The 17,124-nt window shown below is 37.1% G+C and overlaps 1 protein-coding gene across 2 annotated transcripts; it reads right to left on the reverse strand.

Annotated features, from left to right (window-relative positions):
• Nucleotides 1-2,834: 2,834 nt before the first annotated feature.
• Nucleotides 2,835-8,928, reverse strand: LOC108979388 (kinesin-like protein KIN-13B). 2 transcript variants are annotated; one of them, XM_018950067.2, is made up of 12 exons: nt 8,506-8,928; nt 8,219-8,404; nt 7,325-7,513; nt 6,969-7,076; nt 5,565-5,642; nt 5,403-5,484; nt 5,116-5,275; nt 4,734-5,036; nt 4,270-4,488; nt 3,688-4,189; nt 3,509-3,574; nt 2,835-3,429 (listed from the first exon to the last, which is right to left on the reverse strand). In XM_018950067.2, exons 1-12 carry the CDS (start codon nt 8,629-8,631, stop codon nt 3,253-3,255), a joined length of 2,196 nt encoding a protein of 731 aa, XP_018805612.1. In that variant the 5' UTR covers nt 8,632-8,928; the 3' UTR covers nt 2,835-3,252. The 2 variants fall into 2 exon arrangements, with proteins under 2 accessions (XP_018805612.1, XP_018805611.1); XM_018950066.2 differs by having other exon boundaries at nt 7,325-7,519; nt 8,506-8,911.
• Between the last annotated feature and the right edge of the window lie 8,196 nt (nt 8,929-17,124).

The raw sequence follows: 17,124 nt of genomic DNA on the forward strand, positions 1-17,124 counted from the left end.
GACTCACCATCTTCGACGGGATGCGCTTCATGGAAGGATCAAGAGGGAGGGACTGAGGAAGAGAGGGAAGGAATGAATTGAAAAAAAAAAAAAAAAAAAATTTGGGGGAAGCTTCTTGGAGGGAAACGGTTCGTTTCAATGGCATTTTGCCACATTAGCAGCAGCTTACGCGGCATTTACCTGGGTCGACTGAATGTGGAATTTTTCAATATAATATTAGATGATGTGTCTCGTTAGGAACAAAACACTTCCAAAATTATAACAATATTATAGATTGGCCACCATTAAATGACAAGATATTAATTGTACATAGTACATACACTCAAGGGAATTCCGGTTTAAGCAGACTATAGTCTTGTTTAACTTTAGAAGGCATGTGCATCTCTCTCTCTCTCTCTCTCTCTCTCTCTCTATATATATATATATATATATATATCCGGCCAAATGGACGGTGGATATCATGTTGCTTCTTCTGTAGTCTTTCTTTATGGCAAAAATTAGGAAGAGATGGGCAGTCAATTTAGATTACATTATTACTTGGGGTTCGGTTTAGGGTGTTGGGCCTTGTGTGTTTGGAAACATCAAACTTCGGATGCTCAAAGTGGTGCATTAGTGGCAGCGAAGTTGTCAATGTTGTTTTGCATAGACATGACATGGTCATGTGCTAAGTACTTTCATTGATGTGGATTCAACCCATTTCAAAATCGACAGCAGCATATGAATACAATATTGATTCTTTAAGCCATCGAACATCTCCAACTCTTCTAATGCTTGGAGTTTGCTGAGTGGGTCCTATTTTCCTTTTGTTTTGGAGGATTTTGATTGGAGCAGAGAGTGGACACTTCATAAGGAGATGATGATAAAAAAAAGTTGAATTCTCTCTGTCATCTGCCCAGCTTGGCATGAACATCGTCCTCCTCAAATGAAAATCCAATGCCTCGAGTGTAAAAAGTACAAATTTTTATTGGTTGACCGAGATTGACATCTTGATTTTGGGTCCCACCGTGCCAACAGGTGGCACAAGTGAGCAGCCAAGAGCAATCAAATGTTTTCCCCCCCTAAGGAATCAAATATATCATTCAAATAATGAAAATGAGAGTCATGAGGAGAGGGTTGGTGGAGTTTCCTAACAAACGTTCCGTTACAACAATCACAGTAAAAATGTTAAAAAAATTTAAAAAAAAAACGATTTTTAAGACCAAATACTTGGTCCCCACCCATACCTTGCAAAGAGAGCGCCGTCTTAAATAATGATTTTTTGCAATTCACACAGCTGTGCGAATTATGGTGCACTGCAATTTATTATCTTGAGATGTTTCTTGAAAAGATTTGTATTCCCTTCCTCAAGATCGGTTAAGTAAAGCGGAAATATAGTAAAATGACCGGCATCAGATGGACTGAACTGTGGCAGACCAAGTTTCTCCACGCGCTAGTGTTTGTGAGATGGGGTGGAGCATATCTAAAAAATCTTGAAGTGGAGAATCTACTGGTGCGGCATGTGACGGCCACTTGTGGAACAAGCCACCCGTGAGCGTCATGCGTCAAGATTTTCGCTGTGGTTTCGCTTCATCCCGGTATATCAACGGCTGGGAAGTTGTGTGGTGGGGCGTGTGTAGATAATTGGTCGTTAGAGTGCAATAGATCTGACCAAAACCGAACCGGTGGAAATGAGAGATTAAAATAAAAGAAAAAAAAAACCTAGCATGAAAACATATACATAGATCGGTACTAAAAAAGAAAAGGAGTGAAGGATCCCTCCTCTCTTGTACAAACACTCAAAAATGATGAATAACTTTTTTAGAAAGAATGAGTTTCTCTTTCTAAAAGGGAGCCTCCCAGGATTAAGAGGAATCAAATGTTAGTTGGACGTTGATATTGTTTTAGCCATTAATGTTTCTACGATCTTGTTAAGGAGTGACATCATCGACCACTTTAGCATCATAATTTGACAACTTTAAAGACAGGCATTGTCACCGAGGTTTGCACAAAAGGAGGTGTTTTCCCCCCCTTGACAAACACTGATGTCATAAAAAAAATGGGGATGAGATCCAGTTATAAAAAGAAGGGAAATACTTGTTCATTTTGCTTTAATCTAGGACTTTTGGATGTTACTAGAAGAAGTTCTGTCAACAATGAGAGTGATGTGAATAAGAATGGGTTTAAGTAGAGAGTAGACTTGCGTGAAGCAATGCTAAGGGAAGACGGCTTAGCTAGCGTGTAAAATCCGGCTGAATATGAGAAAATCTTAAAAACAAAACAAACAAACAAAATCTAGAAGAAAACCATAGTATTCGGGAGTGCTGAACGTCAAGAAGGAAAAGAGAAGGGTGACTCCTCCCCTAGCTGTCGACGGATGAGAAACTCTGGGAAGAGGTGAGTAAATTGGAGGAAACTCAGTGAAGATGAGTGACAAAAAAAAAAAAAGGCTCCTGGATTAAGTGGAAAATAGAAAAAGTAAAGGGTGGAAGAGTAAGGGGAGAGGGTGGAGGATGAGCTGCTTCCTGTCCCAGAATAGAAGAGACAAGACTTGGGGGGAGCAGGGAAAGAGGGATGAGGGGTGGGAGGGGAAAAGAAGCAAGATTTAAGTTAAGAGCAGCTCTAGTTTTGCACCTTTCAATGCTCTTAGCTTCAAAACTTTGGATGTGGCTTGTGTCATTGTCAATGTGTTGATTTTCACCACCATGTAATTGTCTCTGTTTTTCTCATTTCAGTGATAAAAATTAGTATTAGAGCAATAAGATATCAAACTAGAAGGGAACCTTGAGAATACCAAGTAGCAAGTAACATAAAATGCAGCAATAAAATTAAAATAAATTTATATGGAAAAATGGAAATGTTCTGAAACAGAGCAAATTGAATTCATCAGTTCCATTTCAAGCATGGTCCATTACACAAGCCGCTCAGCAAAGAAAATGTCATTGAAGATTTTGCAAGCTCTATATTAACAAGCTTAACAACCCAAGCAGGGTGTTTCCACCACTAATAAATTACAGCCGCAGAGCTTTTGAAAAAAAAAAGAAGAAAAAAAGTGGGAGTGAGCAGATATATGTAATAATATGTATCATGTTTCGTTTGCTATAACTTGTTCCAAGTCGCGATAGTGACAATGAAGGCTAAAAAAAAAAAAAAAACTGGCTCCATATAGTGAAAACCAAACCGCCAACGAGGAAATTGAGCAATTCAAACGAGAGCTCAACAAAATCCACAGCATATCAAACAATGGTTTTCATCGGCACTCTCCCATGAATGAGATCAATTACTAGAAGAAACCAACACATGGTACTCGTTCAGACGCCTCTGAAATTGAGCCAACTGGGTCTGTAGTTGAAGTATTCCTGCAGCCTTCTGTGAAAGAATGGCATTTAATTTGGAGATATAATCATCCAGTTGATTGCCTGGCTGATCCGCTTCAACCAGCAGATCCATCTCCTGCATAAAATACTCCAGTCATACAAAGTCCAAGCATGGCAAACAAGAAGAATTGAGCCAAAAAGAAACTGTTAATTACCTCCCTAACAATGTCTATTGTCTCTTCCACCTGTCTCCGGTGAGCAGTAACAAGATCTTCCTCTTCCTGCTATCAAGCATGTTGAGATTTTACTTAGCAATTTAATGAGTGAAATGCAAACGCTCAAACAAAAAATGAGTGAAATGCAAATCAGTATCTGATACCAAGAATGTGGTTACCTTTAGCAGGGCAGTAAGATCATCATCAGCATGAGAATTATTGGCTTCAAAGTCTGCCATGTCCCTCCATTTCACCTGAGTGTCAATCTTCCTCTTATCATCCAAAACTGACCTTTGGTAGGCCTCTAGCTTCTTATTATTCATTCGTGATGGCTTCTCTTGTTCATAAGTCTGCTCAGAGTAATCAAAATCATCTTCAGCAATGTCACTTTGACCACCTCTCTGACCTTTGTAATAATCTGAATACACAGATGCAGGCAAACTTCCCTCTATCCTCCCACTAGGAACACGATCCACATTAAATGGTGGGGAGGGTTCGGTTTCAATCTGTTTTGGCCAGCCAAACCTGTTCTTGTCGTTTGCAACAGAAGTTATGTTATCCTCAAAAATTGATTCAGCGGGTAACGCTGAAGACGGGGGCAATGCAGTTGATTCTCTCAGGTTTGACGTTGAAGACAAGGGATCCCTCCTGGAGCTGTTCCCTTTCGATAGACTCTTCACTCTGGAAGATACATATCCATCAGAAGATATAAGAAAAAAAGATCCAATTATCCACCAACTTTTTTGGACAACAAAATATACCTGTCAGCATATCTTAGTGTGTTGAGAGTATGTTCACATGATCCCGAGCTAGGTGAAATGCACGATATCATAACAGTGCGGGAGTCTCCAACAAATGAATCCCTAAGAACTTCAGTTAATTTACTCCCTCTGAAAGGAATGTGACCCTGGTCGTTGTCAAGAGCTCTAATACATTCTTTCAAAGCGAGTAAGCTTTTATTGATTTCAGCACCTTCCATTCTAACAAAAATTTAAAATGAGAAAAATGATTACAAGTTTAGACACACCGTAACTACAGACATTTGTAAAAGTGTGAGTTACAGACAGGCCATAAAATAGATGTAACAAAAACAAGTGTTTGTAACTTGGTCCAGTTTCTGGCAGGGAATATTGCCTACCTGTTAACTTTTTGAAAATGCATAGTTTTACTTCACTGGAGTATCATATCAAATGAATACTCAGATTTCAAGAAAGCATATCCCTACCTTGTTTGCTTGTCATTATCAGTTGTATCTGCACCACGTTCACTTCCAGCAAGATCTATAAAGGATAGCTTGCCTACTAGTCGGGCAGGCTTTGATTCACTCCCATCAGCTGATCTCTTGATACAGAGCTGAAGAATAGCATGTGATCGGGAGGATTCCTCGTTTGCACCAGTTGTACCGGTACTTCTGGTAGCATTTCCTTTCTCAATAAGCTCCTTGATTGTCTCAACATTTGATACCCTGTATTCTTGCAAGCCCACAATGCAAACCTGCTGTTTCCCATCCTCCCTCATGCAAAGCTTTCTGCAAAAGTAGGATTGATTCAGGAAACAAACCTGGAAACCTGATGTGTCTTTTATATCCGACAGGATGAAAAACTTACTTCCGATCATTGAGGAGATCAAAAAGTTTCCCACCATATATCTCAAAAAAGCTGACAAATAATTGAAACCCTTGGTTCCGGTATGTATGATGCATTAATCTTAAAATATCTTGGGATGCTTCAAGGGGAAGTGGTTGCATTGTGTAAGTCTTTCCACTCCCTGAAAGAGCAAATATGATAAACTTAAGCTGAACAAAAGAGATCAACCATTCTCACAACTAATATTAGAACTCCCAGATACAATTCTCCCTATACTTTTCTCAATTGAGAAGACCTAAACCACTTGCCTGTCTGCCCATATGCAAAGCAAGTTGCTTTAGTTTTGTGGAAAATCAGTGGGACTATGGGCTCCACGGTCTCAGAGTACACCTACAGTAACGAAGTATGAGATATAATAAAGCCAGCTTACTGATGAACATAAGATAAACCAAGTCTTTCCATATACTCACTTCATCATTTGGCACATCTTCATTCAGCACGGCATCAAAAACAAATTCATGCTTCTCCACATATTCTGTTAAGTCAACCTGCAGAAGGTGGTGAATTAGATTTTGGAAGAAATCAAGCCCTAGATCACAGCCCATTCATCATACATAGCATTTCAGTTCAAAGACACAGCACATGCATTAAAATTAGTCGTAAACCTGCGCAATTCGTAGGAAAAGTTAATTGATTAGATGAAAAATACTATACGTAAGTTAGCATACCTTCAACCATTATAAATGGAACTTGATCTCCAAACTTTGGTTGAATTACTCGATCTTCTCTCCCCTCACTCTCCTTTGTTTCTATATTAGTGATAAAAAAAAAAAAAAAAAAAAACCCTCACAAACTTTGCTCAAGGGGAGAAAGAGACCAAAAACTCTTTGAACAGCATGCCAAAGTAACTCTAGCTATCAAGAATCACAACTTATTGACTCTTTAACTTTCTTTGGAATTCAGTTTTCTTTGCTAATTGAAAAAACCAAACTTATGAGAACCTAAAAAACCGCTACCTTTAAATGAGAATTAATAACTTGATTAGATATATCATTTTTCACTTAATAACTTTAGCTTAATGGCCTACATTATCTAATTCCAATTTAATAATATAAAGGTAAAATGGATAATGTTGCTTCATTGGAGTAAAACTTCATGCTTCCAAAACTTTTTTTTTATAAGTAACTTCATGCTTCACAAAACTTTTTTTTTATAAGTAACTTCATGCTTCCAAAACTAAACATTGTAACAGAAGGTTCAAAGTATAACCAAGAAATCCAACGGCAATATACAGCCATGATCTACATACAGAACTATTACAGTCATATCTTTCTAATTAGCAATTCAAGGCTCTCCAGTTCCACTCTTCAATTCCAATTTCGGATAGGGTTATAGGAAGGCAAAGTCATGTTCTTGTACATGCAGATATTAGTTTGACTATCTCACATCAGTTTTTTTTTTTTTTTTTCTATGATGGGGAAACCACCCCACGGCAGAGCCCTTAGGACTCACCCATGGAACCTAAACCCCTAGGGAGACTAGCATAGCAACCCACTGCCATGGCCTCCCACTTAAATCATAGTTTGATCCAAGGGGAATCGAACCTGTGGCATGGGGCTCATGCACACAAGTTCACCCTTACCACTTGGGCTACCCATGGGTGGGTATCTATCACCAATTAAGATATGAAACAATTACAATGTCAGATCTACTCAAAACTACTGTGATTTTCGTTAAAATAAGTTCATTACAATCAGGCAAACATCAGCATATTCCCAAAGAGGATTGGGGAAGAGGGGGGTGGAGGAGAAAACACATCTAGATATTGACGTCATACAAATGGCAATGAATAAAATGAACCAGCAAGTTCCCACCTTGAGTTTTGTTTCATGAACGGTCAAAGAATTGGAATTCAGCTCTATACTAATAATATCTTCCTCTTTCTTTGCTATTTCCTTTTTATTCAGTGGCCTCTTGCGCACCTGTAGCAAAAACCACCAATTATCAGAAGATAATAGGTGGTAACACAGCAAAAACGTATGGTGCACGTCTATGCATTTGTCATGCCATATAGCTTCATTTTGAGGTCGCTTTACAACATCCACAGCCGACAACCACCTGTGCTTGACTGATCTAGTTGGCAATGCAATTTGTTAAAGGGCTCAAAATTCCCCATTTGCCATACAGTAAAGACTAGGAGAAGCATTGAAACGGTATCTAAGAGACATACCACAACTTTGATCTTGGCAACATTATTGGCCCTTTCTTTATCTGCTGAGAAACTTTTGAGTAGATTATTCTCAGGCAGTCCACGGGATCTGTTTGTCAGCTTGGCGATATGAGCAAATGGGTCAGAGTCATCAAAACTCTTACCGTGAAGAGTTTGATGAAGTTGCGATCCATCATATATACTTGGAACCTGCATCTAACAGTTGGTTGCACAAGAACACCAGTTACTTATACATGCGTACATAAGTTATCACAAATCTACCAACAAGTTTTTGATAGGTACAAATTTACCAACGACTAAAACGAAGTCATTAAAAGCTGTTGAATCAGGCAGACAATTTAATCTTTGAAAAACACCTTGGATGACAGAAACTATTAAAGCTCAAAAAGCGTTTCACAAAGACTAGAAGGTACCAAATTCAACCTGTGGAATTGAATTGCCCATCACAGCAAATTCATTCACGCCTCAAATGATAAGGTGAGAATTTCAAATGTTTTTTCATCTCAAGAAAATCTAAAATTTAAACCTCACCGTCATTTCCAACTAAAGTTGTCATTTCATTTGAAGCGGTTTAAACACATTATAAACACCATCATAAGTGGCTACGATGTAGCCATTCAAACTCCATCAAATGGGCGAATACGCGCCGAATTAAACATCAGATTCATGTGATGTCCAAACATGCAATACTTTAATTACGTTTGTTTTCTTTTATTTTGTACATTGATTACAACGGCTTCTCTTTTTTATTTCTATATTCCAATAATCATCTTTTCTACAGTATCTTGCATAACAAAGGGGGAGAAGTCAAATCCTGCATCTTATCGCGTACATTTTGAGTGAAGAAACAAAAAGTTGAGAAATTCTGATCAGAAGATGAAAGGTAAAACTAACCTCTGGTAATAGCTCTGTGTCCAAGGAATGGAGATCGAGCAAGCCGGGGCTGAACTCACTGGCGGAGACTTGATCGTCGCCATTCTTTCTCAAGCTCGAGGACCGCGATCCGGTAGGAGTCGAAGGGTCCGCCACGAGGCTCCTGCTCATTCTCGAGCCCTGAGCTCCGCCATAGAAACCAAAGTCCTGCACAAGAAATGACTCGTTTTTATGGAAAACATAAGCGCCGCAATCGCAGGTGCTATGAGGATCAGTAAGTTTTCAAAAAAGGAAATAAAATGGAGCACCTGAGAGAGACTCGACGATTGAAGCCACTTATTAGAAGACGCCGTCTCGATGAAGTGGTCGGAGTACTGACGCTGGTGGTGCGACGACGAACTAGATCGGGACATCTGTCTCCCCACTACGTTCATCTTCCTCAACAGAACTCTTTCTACTACGATCTAACCGATGGGTTTTTGCTTCAACAAAATCACAACACCGCCGGCCAAGCACTGAAGATAAAAGAAAAGTTGTTGTCTTTTCTGCAGATTTAGCTTGAAGATTTTATTGAGTGCTGGGAACAAAATGTATGAGAAGCTGGGTGTGTGAGCCCCTGAGGGAGGTATTGGTTGGAGGATATATCGTCTAAATGAAAGGTACCAGAGAGAGAAAGAGCAGGAAAAGCAGTGAGAGAGAGAGAGAGAGAGAGGAAATGATTTTGAAACTTTGAAAAGAAAGACCGGGGACGGGGGGAAGTGGAGGGGGCAATTCTCAAGGCGCGTATGTTCGTGTACACGTAGCAGGAAAGGTACCGGCGCGTGTCTCCCACTCGTTAATGGGGGCAGGAGGAAGACCTTTCGAGGAGCCAGTGGCGGGGTCTAGAGGGATTTTCCACGGCTTTTAACGGCTTTTATATCATATCTTACTGAGGTAGTTTGATATTAATGTTCATTGGATTTAAAAAATTATTAAACAGTTAATTAAATTTTGTACGATAGATTCCTGTGTTTCCTTGGTAGATATTTTTTCACGTCTGTTGGATGGAATACTAACATAGTAATGCTCCATAACTTTTCAAATTTTTATAAATTATATTTTTTAATTTTTTTTTTAAATTTATTCTTTTTAAATTAATTTAATTTTTCTATTCATTATTCATATATTAAATATTTAATAAATAATAATAATAATTTTAAAAAATTTGATATATAAAAATTATATAAATAGTAAGAAGTTGTGTAGATTTTTTCATACTAACGTGGCGAGACTCGAGTCTTGTCCATTGGGAAAACTTTACTTATCATGCCATTGTGTACTTCTTGGAAACACAAATCATTTTATTTTATTTCAAAATTTTTAATAATTTATTTCTTAAATATCACTTAAATATAAATATTTTTTAATTTCAAATCTTCGACTTTTTCATCTAATCATTATAATTTTCTCAAACTTCAAAACAAAACATAAAAAACAATACAATTTTTTTAAAAATTTAAAACAAAAATTATATTAAAAAATTATATTATAACAATATTATAACTTTATAATATTTTTATTCAAATTTTTCTCTCTCATTTTCCAAAATCCAATAAATCATCTTAACTCAAACCATTTTACTATTATTTATAAATTATTTTACTATTATTCATATAATTCTCATCTTATTGCATTCTCCAAACATCCTCACCATTGTTATATCACTATTATGAGCTGACGTTATTCATCAATCTTTAAAATCTTTCTTTTAAAACATAAGAGATCGTCTAAGAATAATAGAAAGTGTCACATTTATAAAAGAAAATAGAACAGTTACAAACATAAAAGGATTACACAAAAGTATAAAGGTGGTAGGCCGAAAAATCGTTAAACACTTCAACTTGACCACTAAAGAGGCGAAGGCTAGGCATGGCGACTGTTGTAGTGTGATACCCTTTTGTAAAGAATGACCCGACACTAGTCTTTGAGGTCCAAGATAGTTCAAGTCAGACACATTAAAGAAGTGAAAGAATTGAACAAAATCATAAAAGATCTTAAACATAACGGACTCGAGCTCTATTAATGAATGAAAGAGAGGGTTCATGAGCCCTGCCATGATCAATATAGGTGTTCTTGGATTTCTTGTTTGGGCTTATCATATGTTTACAGTGGGCTTAGACGTTGATACCCATTCTTTTTTGGAACACACAGGAGATTACAAACGCATCATTAAACACTTTGCAAAGTTGTAAGAGTGAAAGTTCAACCTCAGGATGTGATGAGTCGACATCGAGGTGCCAAGCGTAAGACGATTCCACATATCGAAGTTGGAATGGGATTGGTTGTTTTCACATCTCACTATTGAAACCTGACTCACCCCTATCTTTCCTATTTCTCTTCGTATTTTTTGCTGTGTTTGCTTTGTTCATGACTTGAGCCCTCTCAAAAACAAGCTTGATTATAAGTCAAATGTGTCTTTGTTGGGTATTTGACCCCACTAAAGACAAATAGAATCCAGAAAATATCATCACCTTGGTACTGAATACAGTCCCCGAGTCCATGTAGTGATAATAGAAAAAGTATCGCCTGGATGTAGATGTAGTTAGTCGAGCACTTCACCCCCCAAAGAAGTTGGGGAACCAGGGCTCTGATCACAACTAGGCTCTATTTTTTTCAATTGAAATTGGTGTTGAGTTTGCCGAATAAAAGAAAAGAAAAGAGAAGACAATAATTATCGTCTGCTCTAGAAAACTACAAGCAACTACATCAACAACTTCTTCTTATTGCCACAAAGGATACAATCACTCTTTTCTTCTATAGCCCACTTCTTTATTCTATTCGAATATATTATAAAGTTTGCACGTCACCTTTACCCATTTTTTTAAGGGAATGAATGGGAGGGAGTCTGGGAGCTATGAGTCGACGAGAAGGTTCTATTCCCTCTGTGTCCCAATACCTTTCACTTCCCTCCGAAAGAAAATGCTAATGCCAACTCTACTTTCTAGCTAATGTAGCTAAGTTAGTGTGTAGGTGGCATATTACAATTAGGACCATACATTGGGTGAGTTTTCCCCTCATCGATAGCCAGTCAGAATGCTATCTCTTTTTTCCTTCATCACTCATACATCAAAATATGGTATATAGTTTACATTATCTTTTTCATATATATACAAGAAACTATATTGAACCACTTATCTGTTTGTTCTTTAACGTTGTCCCGACTAATGAGCATCACTTAGGCCTTCATTATTGAGACTGCTAGGATCTACAACGCTTCAATAGGCCCTAGGCACTGATGTAAGGTTAAAGTTTTCACCAATACTTAATAATATCTAGTCTACATTGCACTCCCATAATAATAAGGCAAGAAAGCAGAAAAACAAGTACAAACCATCTTATCTGGGATTCCCTTGGTGGTCTATCATATATAAGATAAGATTACGAATGCATTTAGGCGTATCATCTCAATTTGAATTGTCTGAAGAGGAATTATTCCCTGAAGCATCAACCGAACTAACATATCAAGTTTATTCCCTGAAGCATCATCCTCATCAACCCCAAGCCAAGTAACGAATCTGAATTCCTATCTCCAGTCGAATTCATTTCATAGGACTTATCAGAAGAAGCAATTGGATAAAAATCATGCGCTGAATGAGCAGACGAATCTACCAACGGTCCTAATGAGATGCTTACACAAACGAACAGAACCTAACCCTTCTTTTTCTTTTTTTTTTCTTTCTCCCGTTGTTATCCTTTCAACAAGTTAGTCAATATCAGTAGTGGAAAAAGTAAAGTAGTCCCCTGTCATGCGTTAGTAGTTGAATAATCTCAATAGTGGCCCTCTTGCTTAGCAAAGTTAGCCCTTAATGGACAATGATAGGCAGACCAAAGCTTTCACATCACATTCTAAGTGTGCTTGCACACCGGCACAACAAAATTAGAATCTGCTGGCTCAAATGAGTGGCTCACTTCCTTGAGAGGGAGCTTATTGGGGTAACGATCTGATCTAATAAACCAACAAGCTATGAGTTCCAGTCAAGCCTGTAAGAGCATTGGCAATGGACTAGCCAAATGCCAATGCAAGTTCAAACTTTAGCTAGATGTGAGAAAAAGTCTCCACATTGGACTAGCCAATTGTCCAAAATTTAAGACTTCATCTATAGTAATTCTTAGATGCTCTCCAAACTTGGCGAGTTACTATTCATACTGGATAAATATATTTTATTATTCCATCTACCTCCCTTTCTCTTTCCCTCGTTCTTTTCTCTTTCTTAATCCCGAACGTTTCCCTCATTCTTTCCATACAATTTTTCGAAAGCTCCCAGCAGTACCTGTGTCTTCTTCAACCCATCGTACAACTCCAGCGATTCGGTATTTTGAATGCTTCTCTCTCTCTCTCTCTCTCTCTCCATTTATCTTCGGTTCACTTTCTCTTTTTTTCTTTCTTGTATTTCTCATCTATCTCCAAGTATCCTAACCTAACCATTTGTATGTTTGTTTGTACAATTTCAGTTGACCCATGTCTGCATTCATGCTCATATTGGTGTGAATTTTGATTGATTTTTGAGATATTGGGTTTATGGGTTGTGATTGTTGGTGCAAAGTTGGTGTCTTTGGGTATTGGTAAACTAGAACCTTCCATACAATTCACTTAGAACCTTCTCGTGTACACCAGAAAGTAGTACCGATACACCAGAAATTAAAGTTGATTTCTTACTCGTATTTCTCATATTGGTTATGGTCAATTTGTTGATTAGTTTCTTTAATTTCCGTAGTACCCATACAATTCCCCTTGTTGATTAGTTTATTTAATTTCTGTGGTTATGGTCAATTTGCCCCACTGGTGCCCACCAGAAGCATCTGTTGATCCCCAATTGTTTCCTCTACTTCCACCAGCTTCATTCGTTGATACGGTTTCCTTGTTCCAGCCACTAGTGAAAGCACCACTAGAGCCTCCCTTGTCTGAACAATTTTACTAAATACCTCAAGCAATGGTGAGAGTTTTGTGTGAAAGGTATTCTATTTATAATAATTCATTATCTCGAGTCAACATTTTGTGAAAAGATGTTTTGGAATGCATGTAAAGGATAATGGAACTCCAATACCAAACTCGTGGACTTGCATGTGAATAAAGTCATTAATGAACATGTGAATAAAGTCCAAGTGGACTTGCATATAAAATGATACTGATTTGGTCTGTATATATATATGGTATGTGTCTTGAAAGCCATTAATGAATATATGGTTTGGTCTAATTTGGTCTCTCTCTCTATATATATATATAGTTTGTGGACTGTGGACACAGTTTTGGCTTATTGCTTCTAAATAAATTTCTGTTATAGTGTCCTTCTTAGTATTTTTAGTAGGTCTTAATTTTGTTGTTGGCATCTACATATGGTTTTTTTTGGATTTGATGAATTTTAGAAGCCCCTAATTTGTACGAAGCCATTTTGTTGAGGGAAACCAAGCCATTTTGTTATATGCTCTCGATAGAGGTCGATTACTACCTCTTTATGTTGTAGGTGAGTCTGATTTTGCCATCCTCTTTCAGTGAAGATGTTCAAAAATAGTGTTCCAACTTTTATCAATTCTCATCAGTTTAACAAGTTAGAAAACATGATTCCCTACATGATTTTTTTGCGTCATTTGGTTACTGGCTGACGTTCCCACTGCATTATAGACTCTGAGACAATGGATTCATTTAGGCTAAAGCCCCCAAGCAAGGGCTTGAGCTTTAGAAAGCCATTGCAACAAGAAAACAACGGCTGTCACGTCGTTGCTTGTTCGTTAGCGCTTTAGTTTTCTTAGGGCAGGTTTGGGAGGTGAGATGAGAATTTTGTGTTTTGTTTTGAAGTTTAAAATATTATGTTTTAATATTATTATTATTTTGGGATTTGAAAAATGTGTGTTGAGATTTGAAAAAGGTGTAATGATGAAATGAGATGAGATGAGAATTTTATGTTTTGTTTTGGTTACCAAACCTGCCCTTACTCTCTGGCTGCAATCTTTCTGAAGCAAGGGCAGAGGGTTATAAACAATAAGATGAAGCTGGTGAGGCTTTAGTTGTTTCAATTGCAAACACCATCATATTAATATTCATTACGAATAAGCTAGTGAGGGCACATCATTTGATCATGGTTCAAGTGAGGTATTTCCCACCAAATAACGCATAGTACTCGCTTTTGATTTAGCTAAGCCCGTAACTACTCTACTAGAAACACCCAGTGTGGAAGTAGCCAAAGAAGAAATTTGAATCAGCTCAAAGAAAGGAATTTTTTAGGCCTTCGAGAGAGACTGTGCGGCTGTTCTTGCCAAGTGGGCACTAGCTTTATGCTCAACAACAATACGACTTAGCGGATAGCTTCCGGAGCAGCGGTAGCCGGGTGATGAGCTTGAGGCTCATTAAGAAAAGAATAGAAGGGCCCCTTTCCATTTCATTGATTCTATCTTTCAGCCAAGGGTTGGTTAGGTGCCAAATAAATAGAACCCACCATTGATTTGAGATATTGATAAGGTGAATACCCTATCTATTCAATGCTACGCATAATGAATATTAGGACCTAAAAAAAAATTCTTTTTTCGTCCTATCTAATGAACTTTAAGGTGTATCAAGTTTTATTTTTTATTTTTTAAATAGAAGTAGGTAGATAGAGACTCTATTTAACTTAAGTTGATCTAGGCCAAAAGCAGACCTATGTCAGGATCATCCTTCTTTGAAACACTTTGGTAGTGCTTCTTTATTTTGATTGGGATCTAAATGATGAATTAGAGCACATGGAGCCATCTCACTCGATAGAATAAAGGATGCTCATTGTGGACTCTTATGGATGGGAAAAAAGTAATCCTTAGCAAAAAGGTAAGAACCTTTGAAACAAAGTACTAAAACAGTTATAGTGAACCAGGGATCACTGTAAGACTTCAAAACAAGAGCCAGAAAGAACTCGCAACAACAAAATTGTTAGAGTGAAGTGAGCAAGTTCACAATGCGGTTCAATCATCCACAAATTGTGAACCTTCGTCTTGACATCAACATTTTCACTATCTAGGTGGGAATATGTGATTCTATATTCCCATCTATCTTTTCACTTATACTTATATGGGGGAACTCTTTCAGTGCTGTGCGGTTACTTACTACTTTCCTCAGAAAAGAAGAAACATCAAAAGTGGGGATGCTCCCTCCAGCACGAGCAAACCTTTTCGAAACTGGTTAGGAATGGGCGCAAATATCCCAGCCCAAAACTTACAGCAGCTTGCTAAACAAAAACTAAGAGAAAAAATAGCAAAGGTAATAATGGTGAACGAAATGAGAGTGGGCTAAACCGTGAAAACCAAGTTGTAGGAGAGCAATACAAGCGGGTTTCTTTCTTTACAACTAGATTATAGCCCGTCCGGTCCTATTACAATCAAAAGAAGCAAAGAAATGAAATCTTCATAAAGGCAGCAAGGGGCATTTCCAAAAACTACATTGGACGTTATTTCAGTTCGTCTCCATTTTTGTGAAACTATTCCTCAAGCAAGGTAGCAGTTGATCGAATTAGGTAACCCTTTGGGCAACCAACCAAACTCAGCACATCAAATTCCGATCAACCACTTGGCAGTTTGATAGAGAGCTTACCACCCCGCCCTTTATAGTTGCAGCTGTTGTCATAGAAACAAAAGTCCACAGGTCGCTCCTCTAGTTGAAGTATCAGGCCATTTTTTTGTTACTCAGGTTACACCTTCAGAATACCCCAAAAGGAAATTTTGCTCTACTTCCCTCAATCTTCATTGTAGGTCTAGCCATGCATAGAAGTAGTGGATCTGAAATTCTGCATTTCACTGGCTTGGACCCCACTTTCTCTTGGGCAACAGTGACCATTTACTTTCATTTCGACTTTACTAGTAGAGCAAGGAATTCGGAACCATGCACAATAAGCTTGCCTTAGACCGTAAATTGTCCTATTTAGTTTACAAACACGTGTAGAAATTCATAAACTGATGTGGTTTCATAAGATCCGTTATATCTATTTTATAATAAAAATAACTTTTATAATCTGATGTGTCATATCAAACCACATCAGTTTGTGGATTAAACTTTGTGTAATTTATTTGTGGGTAAAATATTTCTCAAAAGAAAAAAGTGTTACATCCCCAAAGTAACCTCACAAAAATTTAAACTCACAAACTAATATAGCTTTGATATGTCAAATCTATCTTACAATAAAAAAAACTTTACTATTTGATGTACTACATTAAGCCACATAAATTTGTGAATTTACTTTTCGTGAGATACTTTGTGGATGAAACATCTCACTTTATAAAATTAGGCGAAAATAGGATAATAGTGCAATTTGTAGCATTACTCTTATTGAAATTTTTCTTAAAAAAATCCTTTTTTATTGTATATTTGGTGTCCAAGAACAAAGTCTAGACTAATCCTAAAGGTTCATAGGCCCTCGGCATAAGGTTTCTTGCAAGTGCATTTCAAGTAACTTAAAAGAAAATCTTCCAATCTAATAGTCCCTAGAAATTATTTGTACATGAGATGATTATGGTACCACATCAATACAAAGAGATACACATGAGATCAGAGTATAGTATATAATTTTTTTTTTTTTTTGTTTCGTTTAATGTGATAACATAATGCATAAGAACTATACACATTAATATTTATTTTGTTTAATGTGATAGTATCGTACAAATTACATTGCATGCATCAAAATAAATTGATTTAGGCCTTGTTTAGGTTTAGAGTTGATCTCAATACATCTAATTATTACAACTTTATTAAATTATAATTTAATTTTTTTAAATTTTAAAATAATAATAATATTAAAAAATAATATTTTAATAATATTTCATTCAACTTTTAACTTTTATCTCATTTCAAATCACTATTTAAATCTCACCTTAATCATCCCTCAATCAAAATTCAAAAGAGAGTTAAATGTATAAAATTAGCATCCGCT

Source organism: Juglans regia, chromosome 1 (genome assembly GCF_001411555.2).
Source record: "Juglans regia cultivar Chandler chromosome 1, Walnut 2.0, whole genome shotgun sequence".
In the NCBI taxonomy this organism is placed as follows: Eukaryota; Viridiplantae; Streptophyta; class Magnoliopsida; order Fagales; family Juglandaceae; genus Juglans; species Juglans regia.